Raw genomic sequence first — 24,533 nt, 5'->3', positions numbered from 1 at the left:
GGGACGGTCTCTTCTGCATTTTCATGTATCCCGCTCTAGAAATGATTGGTGGTATTCAAGACGATTGCAACAAAAAAATGCATGCACATGAGAGTCTTTTCTGGTGTGAGCATGCGATGGGAATTGGATGGGGGGGGCGTAGCTCTGCAGAATTGGAAAGAAGGACCGGAAAGAAGGCGGAACGTTGGTGTCGAGCCGCGCTTGTCGGCCCGGAAGCCTTAGGAAGGCGCGTCGGTCCGAGGGGCGGGTTTCCGGTGAGGGGCTGGCCTTTTGCCGACGACAACGAGCAGAATGAGTTTTCGCTTCCGGTTCGCCCCGGAAGAGCCGAGCGCTTCTGGGTCGCGGCGTCTTCTGCCGCCGTTGAGGCCATGGAGACGATCCTGGAGCAGCAGCGGCGCTACCACGAGGAGAAGGAGCGGCTGATGGACGTCATGACCAAGGAGATGTTGGGCAAGAAATCCACGGTGGGGGGCGAGACCTGGGGCCCCCTCCTGATTTACTTTGGGGGGGGGGTCGCCTCTATAGCTCAGAAATAGCAAAGAAAAACCAAAAAGGACAAGTTTATTTAATCCTGAATTGCTCATCTATGTGCAAAACTAATGGGCAGACTGGATGGACCCTTTAGGTCAGGGGTAGGGAACTCCGGTCCTCGAGAGCCCTATTCCAGTCGGGTTTTCAAGATTTCCCCAATGAATATGCATGCGATCTATTTGCATGCACTGCTTTCAATGCATATTCATTGGGGAAATCCTGAAAACCCGACTGGAATACGGCTCTCGAGGACCGGAGTTCCCTACCCCTGGTTTAGGTCTTTCATTTGGGGCCCCCAAAAGGCACTAGGTCTTATTTTCGGGGTATGCATATGCACATGATCATCTCTCCCTCCCTCTTTCCTTCCTCTCCCCCCACACGTGCGGCATCTTTCCTCCCCTCCCCCTGTGCAGCAAAACCCTTGAGCACCCCTCTGCCCCCACCGCGCAGCTGAACCCCTGCTGACCCGCCATCCTTCCCGCCGACCGCGAACGAGCCCTACCTTGATCCGAAGCAGCGTCGGGCCGGCAGCGCTCTGAACAGGCTGCTTGGCCTTGTCCGGCGGGGATTTCACTCTGCCACGTTACTGATGACATCATCAGTGAAATCCCTGACGGACAAGACCAAGCAGCTTGAGCGCTGCCGGTCCGACGCTACTTCGGTTGAAGGTAGGGCTCACTTGCGGTAGGAGGGAAGGATGGAGGGTCAGCAGGGGTTCAGCTGCGTGGTGGGGGTGGGGGTTGAAGAGTTGCTATAAATCCCAGGACTAGGGCTTATATTAAGACCTACCCTGAAAATGATGCTAGGGCTTATTTTTAGGGTAGCTCTTATTTTCGGGGAAACACTGTATGTTACTATGGGGCCCTTTTATTAAGGTGTGCTAACCGATTTAGCGCACGCTATATGCTAAGACATCCGTTATATTCCTATGGGCATCTTAGCATTTAGCGCGTGCTAATCTTTAGCCACATTAATAAAAGGACCCCATGTTGCTGGGTTTTGGGGTGTAATCTCCCATGTCACCTTCTGCAACTACGCACATGCTATATCTTCAAGAAGAGTTGAAAAACCCACCTTTTCTCCTTCAACTAGTAACCTGAACCCTTCTACTCTGTCTTACAGAAGCTTTAATCATTGTACATGATCTCTAAAAGCTTATTGTAAATCGCGTTGAATCCTAGTCAAAGCTTGCGGTATAGAAGAAAAATGTATGGTATGGATTATGGAATTATTTTTCACGAGCTTCATTCAGATGACTGCAGAATTTGTGAAGCTTGATTATATCTGAGCAATTTTAATATAAAGGGGTTTGGATATTTTGCATCTCTTATGTGTTTAGTGGAGACCCTTTGCACTCTTTCTGTCTCCACTGGAGGCTGAAATTCTAACAGTTGTAGGAGTACTTAAAAAAAAAAGAAACAGAATCTTTACCTTGAGCATTTTCTGGAATCCCTAGAATTTGGATGTTGGGTAGATCAGTTTTCTAAAGTTGACTTTGCACTTCTAGGAATTGTGCGTCATCCATTGCCATGCATTCCTCTACCAGTTCCATTTGTGCGTTCCATTTATTGGGTTTTATATCCGATGCCACTTTTAAATTTTGTTTCATCAAATCTCGAAGACATTTCATATCATCAGCCATAGAAGTAGTTTTTTTCCCAGTGAATCAGGCAGCAAGGCTGATCTTTCGGGATCGTACTGTATAAGAGTGATTGCTTTTTGAAGGTTTGGGTGCCATATTAAAATAAGTTTAAATGATAATGTTATTTCTTTTGTTTGTGACACTGCTGTTGATAATGGAGCTATAGAAATTAGTCATATTAATCCTTTTGCCTTTTTACTTTGTTCGTTTTTGTATTATTTTTCTTATTGTTAACTGAGTCGAGCTCTGACTGGTGATGACCCGGTCTACAAATCTAAGGGCTCCCCCACACTAAAAAAAAATACTAACTCAAGCTCTATGGAGGTATTATCGTCTAGCGCATGGCATTGTAACGCGCGCTAAAACCGCTAGCGCACCTTAGTAAAAGGAGCCCTAAGTTTTAGTTTGGTTTAGAGGTGCTCGATCATGTGTCCATCTTTGGATCAGTCACGTGGTTTCCCTCTTAGACTTGCATTTGTTCTTACAGTGAGGAATTTTGTTATTGTTGAGTTTCTCCAGGTAATCTAGATTGTGATCTGGATTGGTCACGATTGGAAACAAGAGACTGGGCTAGATGAACCACTATGATGGTTCTTATGTTCTGTGCTAACTGATCCTGCCCATTGAAATTAGTGCTGCAGGTCCCATAGGGCAGAAATCCAGGATTGTCCCCAAATCTCCAGCCTGAAACTGGAATACTTTGCATCTCTGAGGTTGCACAGGAATGTCCAGTCCCGGGTTCGACCCGCTGCATGCATGAAGACATAGTTCTGATATTTTTAGGGGAATTAGGCAAGGTCTACTTTCTCTAAAGTGTTCCACAGCCATTAGCATGTGTGATTAGTAAACTAGTCTGGTGTGAAGCATGTTAATGTGTGTTAGTACATGCTAATGTGGTATCGCTGGTGCTCACTGAGTAATTTAAACACTACCTGTGCATGCCAGCCAACCACAACTAGAACTCGATGACCTGGTTCTGTTGACCTAGGCTAAGCTAAATTGGTAGCCTTAGGGCTCCTTTTCCTAAGCTGCGTTAGGGCATTAACGTGCGGAATAGCATTGAGCTGGCGTTAGTTCTAGCCGCGTAGCTCAGGATTAGCGTGTGCTAATCTGCGTGCACTAAAAACGCTAGCGCACCTTAGTAAAAGGAGCCCTTAGTCTCACTGGGTTAGGGAGCATCAGTACCTATATTAAAAATAAAAAAAACTACCAAAAACTTTTTATCGTATGTGCTGCAATCAAAAAACTGGTACATTTCTATAAAGTGTTTATATTATATATATGAAAAATCAAAATGATCAAAAGCAAGGTGCAATGTAGATCATTCTGTCTACAATAAACTATCTGGTATCCCAGTTGTACTTTCTGAAAGTTAAAAAAAAAAGGTACTTATCTGACGTCAACAACTTCTGTGCCATACTTGCATTTAAGATGAGGGTCTTCATTATAATGTCTCAGAAATTGGTCCTTTGTTTTGCTTAATGGCTGCCTCAGAGGAATATTATTACTGGACTCACTGCCAGATCGTTAAGTTGATAATCACCATAAATCGATTCCTTGGCAAAACATTTTTTTCTGCTTTTGATCTTGTGGTTGGAATGTTTTGCATTTGCAGTGAATTGCTAATATCCTTATTACCACTGGATTTTGTCTACCTAAGATTTTGTGCAGTTAGCCTGCACACAAAGCTCATTTTTAAATTGGGTACCTACAAAATTGTGCATTTTATTGTATTGACCCCTGTGTATGGATTTTAATACGATTAGGGTGCAGGAGAAGTCCTAGCACAGTCCACGGAATCATGTGGCATCTGTCAGGGGGTGGTTCTTTAATCCATTGCATTTCTGCTAACTAATCCTATCTCTGATTACCTTCTTTTCTGCAGTTGCGAGACCAGATCAATTCTGACCACCGAACAAGAGCCATGCAGGATGTAAGCTTCCTTCTGTCCTTTTTTCTGGGAGGGCTAGATGTGGTGGTAATACTTAACAAGGAAGTTAATATGGAAATGCCTTTTAAACAAATAGGAGGAAATATTTTTTCACTGAAAGAATAATTAAGCTCTGGAGCCCATTGCCAGAGCATGCGGTAACAGTGTTAGTGTAGCTGGGTTTCAAAAAGGTTTGTACAAGTTCCTGGAGGAAAAGTCCATAGTCTGTTATTGAGAAAGACGTGGGGGGAAGCCACTACTTGCCCTGGGATTGGTAGCATGGAATGTTGCTACTATTTGGATTTCTGCCAGGTTCTTGTGACCTGGATTAGCTGCTGTTGGAAAAGGATACCGGGCTAGATGGACCACTGGGCTGACCCAGCATGGCTATTCTTATATTCTTAAGCATTCAAATGTATGCAGGGAATGGGAGAAATTGTTTCCCTTAGTCTGAGAATACATTGTAGCCCTTGTTGGACCAAAATGCTAAACTATAGCTTGTATTATTATCACATATTTTGTTTAGGCAACATACAATGGATTTTGAGGAAGCAGTCAACAGTTGTATCAGTTCCTATAGTTAAACGGTGTAAGAGGTGTTTTGGGAAGTCCTTGTGCTTTGCCCCATTTTTGTCTTAAGCCTCTTTTTCACGTGGTTGTAACATTATAAGCCTTTTTCAGATATAAGCATAAATTAGGTTATCTTTTTAAGAAGCTTTAAATGTTTTTGTTAAATATGGAGTGGGGACTGGATGACTCCAGGAAGTGCTTACAGAATTATAACATTTTTCATCTCTAGGCCACTGGTTTAATTTCCAGCTAAGATGGCCTATGTGAAGTGAAATGGTCCAGTTCCAGGGGCCATAAGAGAAGCACTCACAGTGCAGCTATTGACAAATGAATGGGAATCTGTAATTCTGCAGGATTTTCTAATACTAAAATTGGTTTATAGACAAGAGGGCTTCTTTTCCATTTTTAAAGTATGCGGTGGGCTCATACAAGCTGCAGAATAGAAGTGGCAAGAACAATACAGAACTAGAGCACATATTCTTTGTTTTGCTCAGAAAACGCACACTTGCTGCTCACTTTTCTCTAGCTATTTATAGCTTTCGTCTTTCTCATTGACATTCTTTGTCTGCTCTAGCATGTGAAATTTGAAATATCTGTTTAGATTTAGCAGGGCGGGAAGAGGTGGAGAATATTTATTTGTCTTCCTATCTTTCATTTCTTAATATTTTGATTTCTTTTTCAGCGATACATGGAAGTGAGTGGGAACCTTAGAGATCTTTATGATGACAAAGATGGGTAGGTTTTAGTTATACAACCCAGAAGATGACTATTAATTGGAACAGTCAGTGTCATTCTGTTGTTTTCAATTTAGAAATAAATAAATAACTGTCCCAGCATTGATGGAACAAATCAAAAGTTTTCTTCTATTTTGTACTGCCCTATAGATAAATAGATGATGCTACAAGGATTGGCATCTTATGATAGTTACTAATTTACCCCCCCCCTTCTATCACGCCATGCTGCCAAGAATCACGAGCTAAATGCTGAGCCACCCAGAGGATTAGAATGAGTGACTTGGCATTTAACTTGGGCTGCTCAGCAGTCTTGATAAAAGGGGGGATTAAAGACTGGAATGAAAATCAGAAAATGTATTGTACATTTCAATTCAGAATTTGGTTTCAAAGAGAATACCACACGCTTGAAAATGAATCTGTGTGTAAAATCTTAATTACAAGCAGCAGTAGCCCACTGATATCTGAACTAGAGGTCTGCACGGGAACGGGGATCGTGGGAATCCCGCGGGGGTCCTGCGGGAATCCCCCCTAACCCACGGGACTCCCACGAGGACCCCCCCCTCTAGCCAACAGGACTCCCACAGGGATGGAAGGCTTTGGAAGCAGAATTCGTCCATATAATATAATGGACACGTCAGCCTTAGTAAAAGAGGGGGGTTATAAGTTAATTACTTGAACAGAAAACAAAAAAAGGGTTCCACCAAAGAGATTCCACAAGGAAAAAAGCAACGAAAACACAAAAGAAACTGTGGAATTGATGATCCTGTCAGAAGTAATTGCTGCTTTTTATGGGGACAGGCGGGAATGGAGGTAATTCCTTACGGGGATGGGTGGGGACGGAGAGGATCCTGACGGGGATGGGTGGGGACGGAGAGGATCCTGGCGGGGATGGGTGGGGACGAAGAGGATCCTGGCGGGGACGGGTGGGGACGGAGAGGATCCTGATGGGGATGGGTGGGGACGGAGAGGATCCTGGTGGAGACGGGTGGGGACGGAGAGGATCCTGGTGGGGACTGGCAGGGATGGGTGGCATTTCTGTCCCCTCGCAACTCTCTAACCCAAATAAAGACTGGTTTATTTTTTTCTGTTTATATTTTATTTCAAATATTTGTGGACAGCACACTCTCCAAGGTTCATGCAGGCTTACAATTAACATATAGAGCATAAAAACCACTTACAGTGTTAAACAACAACCCAAAACAACATTAAAAATAAAAAGAGATTATATGTAGAAAATAAATCATAAATTTAAACTAAAATATATCTGGGTCATGGTCACTTCTGAATCATAACCCGTTTTTTAAATTATTATTATTATTTCAGTATTCCAGAAACAGAATAGGAATCCATAAAATAATTTTTAGGAGAAATACAATTTAATGAAAAATTTAGAAAAAATTTTGAAGTGAAAGAATGCATTAATGTATCTCAGGCCTCTTCTCTAATCCTTGGGCTATTGGGGAAGTTACTGTTAATGAGGTCCCTTCCTTAGCCATGCCAACCAAAAAGATTGCTCTAAGACACAGCACAGAAGTTGACTATCCATGCTACTATAGATCCTCTAGGCCACGGGTGTCAAAATCTCTCCTCGAGGGCCGCAATCCAGTCAGGTTTTCCCCAATGAATATGCATGAGATCTATTTACATGCACTGCTTTCATTGTATGCTAATAGATCTCATGCTTATTCATTGGAGAAATCCTGAAAACCCGACTGGATTGCGGCCCTCGAAGAGGGACTTTGACACCCCTGCTCTAGAAAGAAATATCAAACTCCAGTTGAGGAACCTCTCTTTCAGGAATGGAGATCCTCAAGGCAAATACAGCATGCTCCACGGACACAGACGTAGGTATGGTGGTCTGATAATGTGAGGGTATTTCTTAGATTACTCCTGGGCATATCATCATCTTGAGCATATAAAACAAAAGAAAAACTACAGACAGGAGACTAGAATTCTAACTGGTTTGTTTATTTTTCATTTTATTTTAGGTTAAGGAAAGAGGAGCTCAATGCCATTTCAGGACCAAATGAGTTTGGAGAGTTTTATAATCGACTTAAACTGATAAAAGAGTTTCACAGAAAGCATCCCAACGAGGTGAGTACACACTTGCTATCAGAGTAACCTAGTAATTCAGCTCTTCAGAGTTTTCTAAATTGTATTAGATGTTGTTTTTCATTTTCTCTGACTCATGTGAAATCAAGGCTGGTATCTGATGCCATGAGCCTTCATTGCAAGTACTTTTTTGTCTTCCATTTTTTTAAATCTTTATTCGTTTTCATATCTTACAACAAGTGTATAATATTCAATCAAAAAAAATTTTACAAATCACTTGACATTCTTACTTATAATCATCAAAGCATAAAAAGAATCCCTCCCCACCCATCCCATCCATTATTAATAAACCAATTAAAACAAATATCATATATCCCAATCCCACCCTACTTATATAATAAAAATTAAACCATGTAATGAATTGGGCTTGGCATGTCCTAATGCAGGACTTTACTGCACGCTAAGACCATTTCAAGTGCATCCATCAAATGTGGCATTTTCACATTTTTTAATTTGCAAGGCATGCACTAATGTCATTAGCACACGGCATCTGCAAATAACTCAGGAGTATTTACCACCTCCTGTTTAGGAGATTCTACAGGCTTCTGCATTAATCCTTCATTAACTAGTTAGCACATGGCAATTTGGGCCCACTAGCTGAATAATGCTTTGATGCCACACCCCCTCCAAAAAGTAAATAGTTAATGATTACCATGCTCAAATGAGAAGACTACCACAAGATGACTTAGCCTGTGATCTAGGCATACCAAGTCTCATTGGGTTTTCAGCAGAACACGAAGCAGACCAAACGATAAAGAGAGGCGTAACCAGTAGAAGGAAGAAGGTGTTGATGCCCCTGTACAGGTCATTGGTAAGGCCCCACGTGGAGTATTGTGTTCAGTTTTGGAGACCATATCTGGCGAAGGACATAAGAAGACTTGAAGAGGTCCAGAGGAGGGCGACGAAAATGATAGGAGGCTTGCGCCAGAAGACGTATGAGGAGAGACTGGAAGCCCTGAATATGTATACCCTAGAGGAAAGGAGGGACAGAGGAGATATGATTCAGACGTTCAAATACTTGAAGGGTATTAATGTAGAACAAAATCTTTTCCAGAGAAAGGAAAATGGTAAAACCAGAGGACATAATTTGAGGTTGAGGGGTGGTAGATTCAGGAGCAATGTTAGGAAATTCTACTTTACGGAGAGGGTAGTGGATGCCTGGAATGCGCTCCCGAGAGAGGTGGTGGAGAGTAAAACTGTGACTGAGTTCAAAGAAGCGTGGGATGAACACAGAAGATTTAGAATCAGAAAATAATCTATATAATAAAACCGTAGGCGGCGCATGCGCAGTCTTATCAGCGTGCTTCCGTGATCCGTATGTCCGTGGCCGCCAAGACTGCAGCATGCCCCGCTCTTTCTACGGCCCCACGCGACACTTCACTACATTTTCGCCAGAGCGGTTTGCCAAGATAGGGGAAGCTGAACAGCTCACTCCCGCCTCTGCTCGACTTCCTGTTCACAACCCCCCCCCAAACAACCGCATAGGAAAAACTCACTCACTCCCTGCTCTCCTGCCACGGCGGTTTCTCCACATAGGGAAAAACTCAATCAATGCTTCCTCTACTCGGCACGGCGCTTTACCCGGCAAACATTGAATAAAAGGTTGCCTCCCCCTGCCGTATGTCCGTGGCCGCCAAGACTGCAGCATGCCCCGCTCTTTCTACGGCCCCACGCGGCACTTCACTCCATTTTCGCCAGAGCGGTTTGCCCAGATAGGGGAAGCTGAACAGCTCACTCACGCCTCTGCTCTACTTCCTGTTCAAACCCCCCCCCCCCCAACAAACGCAAAGGAAAAACTCACTCCCTGCTCTCCTGCCACGGCGTTTGCTTCCTCTACTCGGCACGGCGCTTTACCCGGTTGCCTCCCCCTGCCGCTCTGAATACCTGACCGGCTAACTTTAAACCCGCGGCTGGCAGCGGATGGCGGGAGGAGGGCTCATGGTCCTGCCGCCGCTGGCGCTCCTGTTCACAGCACGTCGCCGACTCCCCCCCTTCCCGCAACAATCGCTACCGCTCCTGTTCAAAGCGGCCTGCTGAGGTTCGCGGCCGGCTGTAACGAACCTCACAGGTCGCTCTCCACATGGTAGCACGTACATGCTACTGAGTTGGAGAGCGGCCTGCGAGGTTCGTTACAGCCGGCCGCGAACCTCAGCAGGCCGCTTTGAACAGGAGGATCAGCCACCATGGGGATCGTGAGAAGAGCCGCCGAAAAAAAAACCTTCAGCCTGCAGCAGGCCAGCACGCGGGAAGGGAAGGGGGAGGGGCCGAACGGAGCAGGGCAGCTCACGGTAAGAGAAGGGAATGGGAGGTGGGGGAAATGATTCTACTGCTTCAGCAGGGATCTGGAGGGGAAGGAAAATATCACTGCTGCTTCTGTAAAGGAAAGTGGTGGTGGGGGGGGAGCGAAGGGAATGGGGGGTGGGGGGGGAAAAATGCTGCTACTACTTCACAGGGATCTGGAGGGGAAGGGAAATATCACTGCTGCTTCTGCAAAGGAAAGGGGGGGGGAGAGAGACAGAAAGAAATATAGACAGACAAAGGAGGCTAGGGAGAGAGACAGATAGAAATAAAGACAGACAGGGGACCAGAGAGAGACAGAAAGAAAGACAGACAGACAAAGGGTGCCAGGGAGAGAGAGAGAAAAATTGCAGGAGGGAGAGAGACAGAAAGAAAGGAAGAAAGAGACAGGAGCAGGGAGAGAGACATAAATAAAGAAAGACAGCCAGCCATATATTCTAGCACCCGTTAATGTAACGGGCTTAAACACTAGTATTAAATATTGAACTAGGCCAGTTACTGGGCAGACTTGCACGGTCTGTGTCTGTATATGGCCATTTGGTGGAGGATGGGCTGGGGAGGGCTTCAATGGCTGGGAGGGTGTAGATGGGCTGGAGTGAGATTTGACGGAGATTTCGGCAGTTGGAACCCAAGCACAGTACCGGGTAAAGCTTTGGATTCTTGCCCAGAAATAGCTAAGAAAAAATTAAAAAATTTAAATTGAATTAGGTTGGGCAGACTGGATGGACCATTCGGGTCTTTATCTGCTGTCATCTACTATGTTACTATGATATGGAAAAATGCAGTTTATTAAATTTGAGCAGCCAACGTAGCCACGTTTCGCCCTAAGGCATTTCCCCTCAACATGCTGCCACTCTGTGGAATTTGCTGTCTGTGTTTGTGTGAGAAATCGGCTTTTAGGGGAAAGTTTGTTGGAGCCCTGTTTTAGGGCTCCTTTTACTAAACTGTGGTAGCATTTGTAGCGTGCGCTAACCCCCGCGTTACGCGGAAAAACTAACGCCAGCTCAATGGAGGTGTTAGCATCTAACCTCTAGCGTAGCTTAGTAAAAGGAGCCCTTGGTCTTGACCCCTGACACAGCCTTAGGGCGAAACATGGCCCCGTCGGGTGCTCCAATTTAATAAACTTTGTATTTCCATGTTGTTTGGTCTGCTGCTTGTGCTGCTATCCACAATGAACATGCATGAGAGAGATTGGCTTGCACTTCCTCCTTGCTATGCCAGTCTCATGCATATTCATTGTGGATATCCTGAAAACCCGATGGGACGTGGTGTGCCCTGAGGACTGGGTTGAAAAGCTCTGTTTTAGCCTTGCTGTTTGCAACTCTAGGCGGGTAACAATAATCTAATATAATAAAGCCCTAAGTGCGCATGCGCACTCCCACCTGCGTGCTCCTGTTTTCCGTGAGCTGGTGGGAGCCGAAGGTAGGAGTGCAAATGCGTGCAGCGGTGCGGAGACTGTCGGACACGGCGGCTCTTGCAGTCTGAAGGATGTGAACTGGCCAGGGTGATGTCAGCGGGGGCTGGAACGGACTTTAATTGCTGCCTCCCAGGCTTCTGCTCCGGCTGGGCCCGCGTAAAAAAAACCCCCAGAGATCGCTTCAGGTCCGGCAAGGGCTGCGGGTCCTGAAACCTTCCGATTCAAGCAGCGTCTGCAGCACTCTACACACGCTGCTTCGGGGCCTTCTACTGCCCTGATTTGCTGGGCAGTAGAAGACCCCGAAGCAGCAGTGTGTAGAGTGCTGCAGACACTGCTGGAATTGGAAGGTTAGTTGGGACCACGGGAAGGGAAGGGGGGTAGGGGAAACGCTGCTGCTGCACAGGGAAGTGGTGTGGGGGGAGGGAAATGGAGGGGGAGGGAATCCTGCTGTGGCTGCTGCACAGGGAAGTGGTGGGAGAGAAATGCTGCTGCATAGGAGGCAGGGAGAAAGACAGATAGAAAGAAAAAAAGAAAGACACGGGGGCAGGGAGAAACACAGAAAGACAGACAGACAAAGGGGGTCAGGGAGAGAGACAGAAACAAAGATACACAGACATATATTCTAGCACCCGTTAATGTAACAGGCTAAAATACTAGTTAAGTAATAAAACAAGAGTGTGCGTCTCTGACCCACGAACCATAGCTCTCTGTAGAACACTACTTTCTACTTTTATCCAGTACATAGAAACATGACGGCAGATAAAGGCCAAATGGCCCATCTAGTCTGACCTTATTTAAACACTGAAAAATTCAAGTGACCCCCCAGATGATGATGGAACAAAATATCAGACCTCCGCTTCTCCAAAGCAAAGGCAGCAGTTAGCACTGGACCTTATTTGTCATGGTGTGTTCACAGACCCAGGTGTTCTACTATGAATTATTTCTATAGTGCTACCAGACGCACGAAGCGCTGCACAGAGTAACAAAGAGTAAGCAATCTAAACAGACAAGACAGACAAACAGGATGTCATGGATACAGTTAAGGGGAACGGTTAATCAACGGGCTGGGTTGGAGGGTAGAGGAGTAGTGTTAAAGTTTGAAAACTATATCAGAAAGGTTGGATTTCAGTCTGCTTTTAAACAAGGCAAGGGGCTTGACGGACAAACTGGTTATTTATTCCAGGCATAGGGAGCAGCTAGATGAAAGGAACGAAGTCTGGAATTGGCAGTGGAGGAGAAGGGTAACATTAAAAGCAGCTTATCTGAGGAACGGAGTACTCTGGGAGGTGTATAAGGAGAGATATTGAGGGGCAGCAGAATGAAAACACTTGTAGGTCAGCAATAAGAGCTTGAACTTTATGCGATGACAGATAGGGAGCCAGTGAAGTGACTTAAGGAGAGGGATGACATGAGCGTAGCGAAGTTGGTAGATGAGTCGTGCAGCAGAGTTTTGCACAGATTGCAAGGGGGACAGGCGACACTGCGGGATACCAGTTAGGAGTAGATTGCAGTAATCTAGTAAGGTTATAAGAGCTTAGACAAGGGTCCGGGTAGTGTACTCAGAGAGGAAGGGGACGGATTTTGGTGATATTGAAAAGATAGAAGCGACAGGTCTTAGCAGCTGGTTGGATTTACTTAGAAAATGAGAGGTCAGAATCGAAGACGACTCCAAGATTGCAAGCAGAGGAGACTGGAACAATGCCAGTATTAGTAACCGAGATGGAGAAAGGAGGAGGAGGAGGAAGAGCAGAGGATATAGGAGGAAGGAGGAGCAGCTCAGTCTTAGTTTCAGATGATGGTAGGACATCCAGGCAGCAATGTCAGCCAAATAAGCAGAGACTTTTTCTTGGACTTTAGGTGAAATTTCAGGTGTAGAGAGGTAGATCTGGGAGTCATCAGCATAGAGGTAATACTGGAAACCATGGGAGAAGTTCAGGGCACTGAGGGAAGAGAAAAGGGTAAGGCCTGGGCATATTCATTGATTCACAGGCCTCATGCTCAATGTTGCTACTGGGCATAGGTCAGTGGAAGGCAAAGAAAGAGGGGGAGCAGCCCTGTTTCTGTGACCCTATTTGAGGTTCCAACCCACAGTTTGGGAACCACCGCTTTAGATCCCAGCATACCATGCACCCTTATCTAGTCTGTAGGTGGTGTTGTTAAATAATGTCTGAGACGTTTTAACCTCTAAGACTGTGAACAGTACCTGTGTTGGTCCAAGGCAGTGTCTCGCAAACTTTCTGGCCGGCGGCACACTAAATTCAGTGTTCCGGCCGGAAGGCACCCAGAAGTGTGTGGCACGAAGGCCCATCTGGCCATGACCTGCTTCGGTGGAGGGGACTGGCTGACCTCCTACAGAACCTGCCTCTCGCCAGTCAGCTGGCGTGATCGACTCTCCTCCTTGCCAGTGTGTCTTGGCACAACTGAAATCTCAGGAGGCACACTGGTCAAAGGAGTACAAACCTGGCCTGGAAATCCAAATTTAGGTCTTCATTGCGGCATTGTGCATCATAACACTTAGACATCAGTTGTTTATTTTGAAGTGTGGTTGGGCATGCATAATTTACTCTGACAATGGACTGTTTTTTCTGTATAAAATAGAGTTTGGGGATTGCTAGAAAATCGCTATTGCTTCTATCATGTCTCTGTTCTAAAATGTTCAATACATTTAAGGTTCTGTGTTTTCCCTCTTTATTACTATAATGAAGATTTGCGTTCCGATGTCGCTGGAGTTTGAAGAACTCCTGAAAGCAAGAGAGAACTCCAGTGAAGAGGCACAAAGTAAGTGAAAATGTGTCTGTAGAGCTGAAGCAGAATGTGAGAGAAATTGGCATGACCGTTTGAGTACCTGCTTATCTTTCATTTGTGTGTTTTTAGTCCAAGAGAGAGAGAGAGGCCTGCTTTAGGAGTTAGGAAAGCTCTTGCTTTTTGAGAGTTCTTTTATTCTCTTCAGCTTAGTCAGAACCAGGCAAAGATTTGGCGCCTTCATTCGCAGTACTAGGGGATATTTCTTCTATTTTATTTCTCTCTCTCTTCCCCACCCCACCATCTTCCAAACATACTCAGGATATTTTTGGAACTATCCTGGGCCACTGACTTTAATAACTTTATAATAATAACTTTATTCTTCTATACTGCCATAGTCGGAAAACTTCTAGGCGGTTCACATCGAAGAGGGCTGGACAATTGGCGAATTACAGAATGCAAAAAGTGAGGGTACAACATTTTACACAAGAAATAGACAGAAGGAAAATATAAGTTTATAAATTTAGTGTGGCTTCTGTTTAGGAGATGAATCTGTCAAACAGTATGGTTTTAATTACGCTCCAAAAGGCGCCATAGGTCAGCCTGGCTCCATTGATGTAGTTACCCAGCCAGAACCTTTGAACCATGGACATTGGTTCTAGTATCCACAGCTGGCTTGAGAAACAGAAGGCACAACCTGGATTCGAGCGTCCTAGTATGCAACACTTAACCCAGCCTGATATTTGTGATTTCCAATTGTGACTTCTAGAATGAACTGTACCTCGCCCTGTGTAGAGCTTTCTTTGACTGTATAAAGCCCAGTTGCAAATTTTGTCTGATGTTTGTCTTAATGTACTTCCAACTTCCAGATCTCGTGGAATTCACTGATGAAGAAGGATACGGCCGCTACTTGGATCTCCACGATTGTTACCTCAAGTTTATCAACCTAAAGGGATCTGATGTTAGTCACTGTTTGCTTTCACGCATGCTTGTGCATTTTACCAGCTGTGTCTGAATTCAAGAGGACCTGGGATAGGCAAATGGGATCTGTCAGAGAGAGAAAGAGATAATGCGTACCGTGCATGGGCCTTTATCTGCCGTCATGTTTCCGTTTTCCTTTTTATTTGGAAAGACAAGATTTTTGGATGGTTGGACATATGCTACAAAGTTTTATTACTGTTCTCTGCTTTTGTGAGCATCTGTAAGGCTGAAGTTGAGTGGGGAGAGTGCATGGTTGTCTTCTCCAGTGATACTAGCTAGAGAGATGATCAGAAAATGAGTTTGACTAGCGGAAAATAAAAGAAAAAGAATTATTGTGGAAGAAAATATGCAAGATGGCAAATAAAGGCGGAAATGGCCCATCCTATCTGCCCAGCAGTAGTTAACCATTTTGGTAACAAATTCCAGCTGTTTTTCTGTGGTTGCCTTATATAGAGGATTGTCGTCTTCTCATTTTCCTACATTTTGGTAGATGTTCACTGCAAATTCTCATGTAGAATCCAGCCCCGAGACCCCTTCTCTGGTTCCCTCACCTAACCCAATGAAAGGCAAGCTAGAAACTAGATAAAATGCAAGGAAGAGCAAAACCAAAGTATGTTTGTAGGCCTACAATGACTGATTTTCATTTTTACCTTGTGCTTACATTTCAGAAGGTTCACTGGGTTAGGTTTGAACTATGATTTCTTTTACTGTTTTAGAAACTTGATTACATCACTTATTTATCAACATTTGATCAGCTGTTTGATATTCCTAAGGAGAGAAAAAATGCAGAATTTAAGAGGTAAGTGCTTTGGTATAGAATGGACTGTTAGTGTCACGATCACAGGCAGAGCATGGAACTGCAGTACCCTGAGGCTCCGAGCTGAGAGCCTTCAGTTGGTAGAAACAGGGTCTGAAATTCCGCTCCCCCAGAGTCACAAACCAGTTGGGGTTTCTGGATAGCCCTAATGATTGTACAAGGGAGATATTTGCAAGCCTGTTGCCTCCTCTGTGTGTAAATCTTTCTCTTGTGTATTTATTAGGGGTATCCTAAACCCTGAAAGTTCGATTTCTGTGGATAATTCTCTCCTCCCTGTCTCGTCAACTCGCAACCTTGGGGTGATCTTTGACTACTTTCTCTACTTTTCCGCTCGGATCCAACAAACCGCTAAAACCTGTCACTTCCTCCTCTATAATATTAACAAAATCCGACTTCTCCGAGCACACTGCCAAAACCCTCACCCATGCATGCTTTCATCACCTCTCACTTAGACTACTGCTACATACTTCTCTGAGGTCTCCCGCTCATCCATCTCTCACGCCTTCAATCTGTTCAAAATGCCGCCATGCTCACATTACCCCCCTCCTCAAGTCACTTCATTAGCTTCCCATCTGCTTCCGAATACAGTTCAAACTCCTCTTACTGACTGAATATCTCTCCTCACTCATCCCCTCCCCCCCTGGTGAACTCTGTCCATCAGGTAAGTCCCTCTTACCTGTTTCCTTTACCTCCACTGCCAACTCCAGACTCTGTCCCTTCTTTCTTGCCACGCCGTATGCCTGGAGCAGGCTGCCAGAGTCAATACATCATGCTGCGTCTCTAGCAGTCTTCAAATCCAAGCTAAAAGCCCACTTTTTTGAAGCTGGTTTCAACTCTTAACTCCCACTCACTGTCAGGTTCCTTTATCCATTGTATCATTCCTTCTACCAGAAACTCCCCAATCTGAGATGCCCTGCCTGCCCAAATTAGATTGTAAGCTCTTCTGATCAGGGCCCATCTATTGTATGCTACTATAGAAATGATCAATAGTGGTAGCAGTAAGAGGGAAGTATGTGTTAGTAATAGACATTTCTGTCTATTTAATTTATTTATATACTACTTATATCTTAAGTGGTTTTACATTCAGGTACTTTATCATATTTCCATATCTGTCCCAGAGGGCTCGAACTCTAGTGAACCTGGGGCAAGGAAGGGATTAAGTGACTTGCCGAGGGTCACAAGGAACAGTGAGGGATTTGAACCCACAACCTCAGGGTGCTAAGGCTGTAGCTCTAACCACTGAATTCAGGTGAACCTCACGGGAAGCACCAGCCTTCCTGGATCCTGTGCTTGCCTTTAAAACTTTACTATGAAAGTACAGCTTTAACTGTATAATCCCTTTGTTTATTCTCGATGCTTGTTACACCCTCAGGTACCTTGAGATGCTCCTAGAATACCTACAGGATTATACGGACAGGGTGAAACCTTTGCTGGATCAGAATGAATTGTTTGGAAAGATACAGACTGACTTTGAGAAGAAGTGGGAGATTGGGACATTTCCGGGCTGGCCGGTAATTGTTTCTTGTTATGACTAGCCAAATAACAAATCCATTTCATTTTGCGGTTCTTGAAGGAACAGAAAAACAGTGGGGCTGATTGTATAAACGGCACCTAAGAATAGGGTGCTGGCTGCGTGTCAGTCACGCTTGGACACCGTTTACAGAATCTGGGCTAGCAGCGCCCATGTAAAAACTTAGGTGTCTGAAATGTAGGTGAGGGTTTTAAAGGGCTTCGTTTTTGGAGAATCGCGCTTAGCGCTGCCTAACTCACGTTCCGCCCATAGAAACGCCCATTTAGGCGTTAGGCGCTGCTAAACACATTGTGATAAGTGCCTATAGTCCAATTAAATTATTTTTTAACCAATTATTGAGGCTGTTAAGGTATTTTGCCAATTAAGTTAGATGCCTTTTATAGAATCAGCCCCGATATGCCTTAGGAACCGATTCTGAGAGGATTACAGAACAGTATTTATCATAGGAGTTGGTAAATTAGGTTCCTAGTCTGAGTTGCAAAGCTTTGTGTTGCATTTTCTGTAGTGTTAAAATGCTGTTACTGCCATAAACAGAGCTCAGAATACTGCACACTTGTCATGAGTATTACAAATATACGTTAACAAAACACTTGTTTTTCTCTTTCGTGAACCTGGTGCTCGTTACGACCGCAAACGCTTTGGCAGTAAAAATCTAAAAGTGATATGTTGCACATGTGCAATATTTTAAAAAATGGGCTGAAGGTAAGAGGAGCGTTCAAGACTTCAGTTCTTTGTAAGGAAAACAAATTCTGTCCCAAACCAGTTTGTAGTTGTGTGATAAGATGATAATTTATGTTAAAGAAATTTACATAAACATCCCTTAGGTTACACAAGTACACGACCACATCACGGCGGCATACCTCGACTCACACTGGCTCCCAATATAAGCAAGAGTACAATTCAAATTCTACTGCCTACTATTTAAAACCATAAACGGAGACAGCCCAGCCTACTGAAACACCCGCCTAATCCAAACTACTTCAGCCAGACACAGGAGAACCCACGGAACCGTTCACGCATCCTCCAATCAGAGACGTCAAATGAAAAAAAACTGTACATAAGAACATAAGAACATAAGCAGTGCCTCCGCTGGGTCAGACCACAGGTCCATCTTGCCCAGCAGTCCGCTCTCGCGGCGGCCCGAACAGGTCACGGCCTGTCTGATTCACCAGAAGGGGCCCCCTTGCCACCTTGGTTTCCCATTGAGTCTTATCTTCCCATCGAAGTCCTAACCCTCCGGTCTTGCACATGAACGACCTGGTTGGATTTCTATACTTATTACTTGGTTTGCTTTCTATACCTGTGTTACATCCCAGCACCTCTCTCAGTATCCCACGATCCCCCTATCCCTCAGGAATCCGTCCAATCCCTGTTTGAATCCCTGTACCGTACTCTGCCTGATCACTTCCTCCGGTAGCGCATTCCAAGTGTCCACGACCCTTTGGGTGAAGAAAAACTTCCTTGCATTTGTTCTGAACCTATCTCCCTTCAGTTTCTCCGAATGCCCCCTCGTGCCTGTTGACCCCTTCAGCCTGAAGAATCTGTCCCTATCCACCCTCTCTATGCCCCTCATGATCTTGAAGGTCTCTATCATATCTCCCCTGAGCCTCCTTTTTTCCAGAGAGAAGAGCCCCAGCCTATCCAACCTCTCGGCGTATGGGCAGTGTTCCAGCCCTCTTACCAGTTTCGTTGCTCTCCTTTGGACTCTCTCAAGCACTGCCATGTCCTTCTTGAGGTACGGCGACCAATATTGAACGCAGTATTCCAGATGTGGACGCACCATAGCTCGATACAATGGCATGATGACTTCCCGCGTCCTGGTTGTTATGCCCCTCTTTATGATGCCCAGCATCCTGTTGGCTTTTTTCGAGGCTGCTGCGCACTGTGCAGATGGCTTCAGTGATGCATCCACCAGCACACCCAAGTCTCTCTCAAGACTGCTGTCTCCCAATAATGCCCCCCCCAATTTGTATTTGAACAACGGGTTCTTTTTCCCTATATGCATGACCTTGCATTTTTCCACATTAAAGCGCATTTGCCATTTGTTTGCCCAGTCTTCTAGCTTGTCCAGGTCCCTTTGCAGGTCCTCACACTCCTCCCTAGACCTGACTCTGCCGCACAATTTGGTATCGTCTGCAAATTTTATAACCTCGCACTTTGCCTCTTTTTCCAGGTCATTGATAAATATGTTGAAGAGTAACGGCCCTAGCACCGATCCCTGTGGCACACCGCTTGTAACTCCCTGCCAGTCAGAGTATTGTCCCTTTACTCCGACCCTCTGCAGTCTACCCGACAACCAGTGCTCGATCCATCTGTGCACATCCCCTCCCACCCCGTGGTTCCACAGTTTCCTAAGCAGCCTTTCATGTGGCACCTTGTCGAAAGCCTTTTGAAAATCAAGGTAAATGATGTCTATAGGTTCCCCATTGTCCACCCGACTGCTTATTCCCTCAAAGAAGTACAGAAGGTTCGTTAAGCATGATCTTCCCTTACAGAATCCATGCTGGCTTGTTCTCAGTAGGCCATATCTCTCGATATGCTCGCAAATACCATCCTTGATCATAGCTTCCACCATCTTCCCTATAATTGAAGTCAGGCTCACCGGCCTGTAGTTTCCGGGGTCACCCCTCGATCCCTTCTTGAAGATAGGTGTGACATTCGCCAATTTCCAGTCCTCTGGTACCTCTCCAGTTTTCAAGGATAGGTTGCAAACATGCTGGATTGTGCCCGCTATTTCTTGTCTTAGTTCTTTCAGAACCCTTGGGTGGATCCCGTCCGGGCCCGGCGATTTGCCGCATTTTAACCTGTCTATCTGCTTGAGGACATCCTCCTTACTTACCTCTATGTGTTCTAATTTTTCAGCCTGTTCCCCACTCATGAGCTCCTCTGAGTCTGGTATGTTAGATGTGTCTTCTCTCGTGAAAACCGACGAGAAGAATGTGTTCAACCTCTCAGCTACCTCTTTATCCTCCTTGATCACTCCCTTCCTATCCCCATCGTCCAACGGCCCCACCTCCTCTCTCGCTGGTCGCTTCCCCTTTACGTAACTGAAGAATGCCTTGAAGTTTTTCGCCTCCCTGGCCAGCCCCTCTTCATATTTCCCTTTTGCATTCCTTTTGGCATTTCCTGTGCGCCTGGTGATTTTCCTCCGTTGGGTCCTTTTTCCATCTCCGGAAGGACACTTTCTTGTCGTTTAATGCCCTCTTTACTTCTGTTGAGATCCAAACCGGGTCCTTTGACCGCTTGTTCTTGCCGCCTTTCCTGAAACTTGGGACGTGCATTCTTTGTGCTTCCTGCAGGGTGTCCCTGAATAGGGTCCAGGCGCTTCCTACAGTCTCCATCCTAAGGACGTTTTTGAGCTTCCTCTCCACCATTTCCCTCATAGCAACATAGTTCCCTTTCCTGAAGTTGAACGCAGTTGTTGCGGTCCTCTTTACTGTGGGTGTCCCCCTTTCTAATGTGAATCGGATCGTGTTGTGGTCACTGTTGCCTAGTGGTCCTCCCACTTCTACCCCTCTTGCAGGCCCCCCTAATCCGTTTAAGATGAGGTCAAGAGTAGCACTCCCTCGCGTCGGTTCCTTGACTAGTTGCTCCATGAAGCAGTCCCTCACAGCTTCTACAAATCCTGTTTCCTTGGTGCAGTTGGAGTGACCCGTACTCCAGTCAATCCCCGGGTAGTTGAAGTCCCCCATCACTGTTACACTTCCAGTCCTGCATTCTTGTCTCAGTTCAGCTTCCAAGTCGTGTCCGATTTCCTCCGGCGTACCAGGTGGGCGATAGTACAGCCCCAGTTTTATGCCTGTACCCTTGTTTCCCGGCAATTTGACCCATAGCGATTCCAGCCCCTCTGCCTTCTTTGCCATATCCATCCCGACCGAGTAGATAGAGTCCTTTATATATAGTGCTATGCCTCCCCCCTTCTTGTGGGTCCTGTCCCTCCTGTAGAGCTTGTACCCCGGCAGCGCCACATCCCATTGATTCTCCTCTGTCCACCATGTTTCTGTAATTCCAATTATATCCAGGTCCTCCCCCTTGGCTACGACCTCTAGTTCACCCATCTTGGCCATGAGGCTTCTTGCATTGGCGTATAAGCACCGCAGGTCCCGTCGTTTTTCCTCCACCTCCGTATTTACCTGGGCCGCCTCCCCTTGAATTTCGGGCAGTTCTCCTGTTCCCTGTGCTTCTGCTTTACCCTTAGCCTTTACTCTCGCAGATTTCGGTTTCCCCACATTTCCGCCACCCCTATCTCCAGCTTCTCCACTGGGTTTTCTAGCCCTACCGGTCTCCTCCTGGGCTATCATCCCTTGAGTCTCTGTTTGATCCCCCTCGCCTTGTGGCACCCCTATATTGCACTCAGTTTTCGCCCTCGTGCCACCCAGTCCCCCTGTGTCTCTATGCCCCTTAGTCTCCTCCCAGCAAGCTCCCTTTACCTGGTGTTTCCCTCGCTGTCTGATCATAAGATTCACCGGTCTCTCTACTTCCTCCTTGCAGTCAGCCCGTTCAGCATCTGTTCTGGATACTGTTGTCCGAAGCGTCAACATCAGATCAGCTGTCGGCTTTCCCCCTCTCCTCAGTTTAAAGCCCTCTCGATCTCCTTCCTCACATTTGCTGCCAGTAGTCTAGTTCCCGCTGTGCTCAGGTGCAGGCCGTCTCGCCGGTAGAGCTGGCTCTTTCCCCAGAAGGACGTCCAGTTCCTCACAAAGTGGAAGCCCTCCTCCTGGCACCATCTCCTCAACCATGCATTCACAGCCTGGAGGTCTGCCTGCCTCTTTGCATCTGCTCTCGGTACAGGCAGGATCTCTGAGAATGCTATCCTCCGGGTACTCCGCTTCAGCTTTCGTCCCAGGGCCCTGAACTGGTCAGTCAGTGTGGCCATGCTGAAGTTCCTCCGGCTCACATCATTCGTTCCGATGTGGATTATCACCGCAGTCTCCTCTGTCTCTGCTCCGTCCAGGATCCTCTCGATCCTATCAGTGACATCTCGTGTCTTGGCCCCTGGGAGACAAGTCACTAGCCGGTCCTCCCTTCCTCCAGCTACGTGACTATCTACCTCTCTCAAGATCGAGTCTCCCACCACAATAGCAGACTTCCCTTTCCTCAGCAACCTCCTCTGTCTCAGGTCTGTGTCCTCAGTGTAATGTGGTGTCTCTCCCTCGGGTTCCCGGTGGATCACGATCTCCTCCTCTTGCGTGATTCCTCCGCTAGGTCCTTCCCCGGTGTCGCCTTGTGGATCCTGGGTCTCGTCTGCCGACATATGTCCGTGCAGCTGATGGTCCTGTTCCTCCACCTTCCTCCTATAGGCCTCCTCGATGAATCTCTCGAGGTCCCTCACCTGGTCCACCATGGGGTTTGCTCCGTCTGTGTCCTTGGTTGACCAGTTCGTCTCCTCTGTGTTTCTCAGTCCCTCTAGTCCCTCGAGTTCCTGGACCTTGACCCTCAATCTGCCGACCTCCATCCTCAGGCTCTCCAGTTCCTGACACCGACTGCATATGTACTCCCGCCTTCCCAAGGGGAGGTAGTCGTACATATAACACTCTGTGCAGTATACTGGAAAGTACCTCTGGGTTCCTGGGTCCTCCATTGCTCTCGTGAAGTGCTGGTGTGCTCCTGCTGTGGGTAAGAGAGAGAAAATAGAAAAAGGAGAAACGAGAAAAGAGAAAAGTGAATTACTTGGCGTTTCTGGTTCCCTCGCAAGGCTCCTTCGCAAAGGCGCTCTCGCTAAGGCGAGCGCCTTTGCCGCTCGCCTTCGCCGCGCGCCGAACGGCTGCGCGCCGTTGGCTCCTCCCCTTTTATGGGGGGAGTTAGTCTGGTGACGTCGAGGGGTAGGCGGAGCTAACTCTCGCCTCTTCCCCCTTCCGTGTACCGTCTGCCTCTCTCCCAGTCTGCTCTGTTACTCCGTTCCTCTTTCCACTCCACTCGCTGCCTTCTCCGCCCTCTCTCCGCTTTAACTGCCTCCTCCGCTCTGCTTTTACACTCTCCTCCGCTGCCTGCTCTTTCCTCTCTCTCCCTGCTAGCTCTCTCTCTGGTTTTCCTCGCTGCACCGGCTTGCTGTCTCCTCCGCTCTGCCCTCTGCTAACCCTCTCTGTTAGCTGCACGTAGCCACGATGGCCTTCTAGCCACAGAAGCAGCAAAACTAGACTGCCAGCTCTCCAACTCACTGATAACGGCCCCAGACTACAAATCATTCAGAAAAGAAATAAAAACCCTGCTATTCAAGACATCCTTGAAGACAAACTAACACCGCAAGACTCATCCCAATTCTCTGAAGCAACCCGCTCTACTCTTCAATTCTTCTGGAAATGGCCAGATAACTTCTTTTGTAACCCGCCTTGAACCACAAGGTATTGGCGGAATAGAAATCACTAATGTAATGTAATACACTTGCATCCCTCATTGTACCTGTAATAGCCTTTCATCACTAGAAACTTCCCATTCTCTCAGGGTAATAATAATAGAAACAAATAATACAGAAATTTAAAGAATGTTACCTCTTAAGAAAGAGGTCTAAGAAGGCTATCCAAAGTGAAAATACAAGGCTGACGAGGCATAAGAAATTAGCTTTATCTTTAATCTCACTGGTACAGTTGCTCCACAAAACATGAATATTGTCTAAGCCAACAGATACAGAAGAATCGTAAAATGGCCCCTTTGTGGTTTTACTCATTGGCCGAGAAGAAGATTGTTCAGTTGATCAGAATCGTAGAAAACACTTGAGCTCTTCTGTCTAACCACCTCCTTTGATAGTTTTGCAATAGCCAGTCTCACTTCTAGGGGCTTGAAGAACGATTTGGGCCTGGCTACAGAGCTCATCCTTTAAGGTTCAGAGAATTCACCTAAACCCCACCAATCCTTTTACAGAAAGAAACGCAATCTATCCAAATTCTAATGCAGGAGCTAAAGTCCTCCTCTGTTTGCGCCACATGCCAGGACAGGGAATCCCTGAAAACAACAGACATATTTGAGGATATGTAAAGCATATATCAAAGTATTTTCTAACAACGAAAAAATATCTTTTTATGTTTGCAGAAAGAGACAAGTAGCGCTTTAACTCATGCAGGAGCTCACCTGGATCTCTCTGCGTTCTCATCCTGGGAGGTGCGTTTGCTTTGATCTGTTAATAAAAAATGCATGCACCTATACACACAGTTCTGTGTTTGCATGAACATATATACACATCTGTTTGGAAAACAGATGTGTCTATATGTATGCGTGCATGCTCACACTCTCA

At 46.1% G+C, this 24,533-nt stretch overlaps 1 protein-coding gene across 1 annotated transcript in view; it reads left to right on the top strand.

Moving 5' to 3' along the window:
- The first annotated feature begins 295 nt into the window (after positions 1-295).
- SF3A3 (splicing factor 3a subunit 3) overlaps positions 296-24,533 on the top strand; it is a 41,062-nt gene continuing 16,824 nt past the window's right edge. Inside the window, exons 1-9 of the mRNA XM_033956108.1 lie at positions 296-464; positions 4,059-4,106; positions 5,356-5,408; positions 7,396-7,501; positions 13,940-14,012; positions 14,846-14,937; positions 15,674-15,756; positions 17,147-17,285; positions 24,332-24,400. Coding sequence (XP_033811999.1) covers positions 369-464; positions 4,059-4,106; positions 5,356-5,408; positions 7,396-7,501; positions 13,940-14,012; positions 14,846-14,937; positions 15,674-15,756; positions 17,147-17,285; positions 24,332-24,400 — 759 coding nt within the window. The 5' untranslated portion in view covers positions 296-368. The remainder of the gene's footprint in view (positions 465-4,058; positions 4,107-5,355; positions 5,409-7,395; positions 7,502-13,939; positions 14,013-14,845; positions 14,938-15,673; positions 15,757-17,146; positions 17,286-24,331; positions 24,401-24,533) is intronic.

This window comes from Geotrypetes seraphini, chromosome 8, assembly GCF_902459505.1.
Source record: "Geotrypetes seraphini chromosome 8, aGeoSer1.1, whole genome shotgun sequence".
NCBI lineage: Eukaryota > Metazoa > Chordata > Amphibia > Gymnophiona > Dermophiidae > Geotrypetes > Geotrypetes seraphini.
The sequence above is the reverse complement of the archived record's forward strand: the minus strand, read 5'-3'. Positions and strand labels throughout refer to the sequence as shown.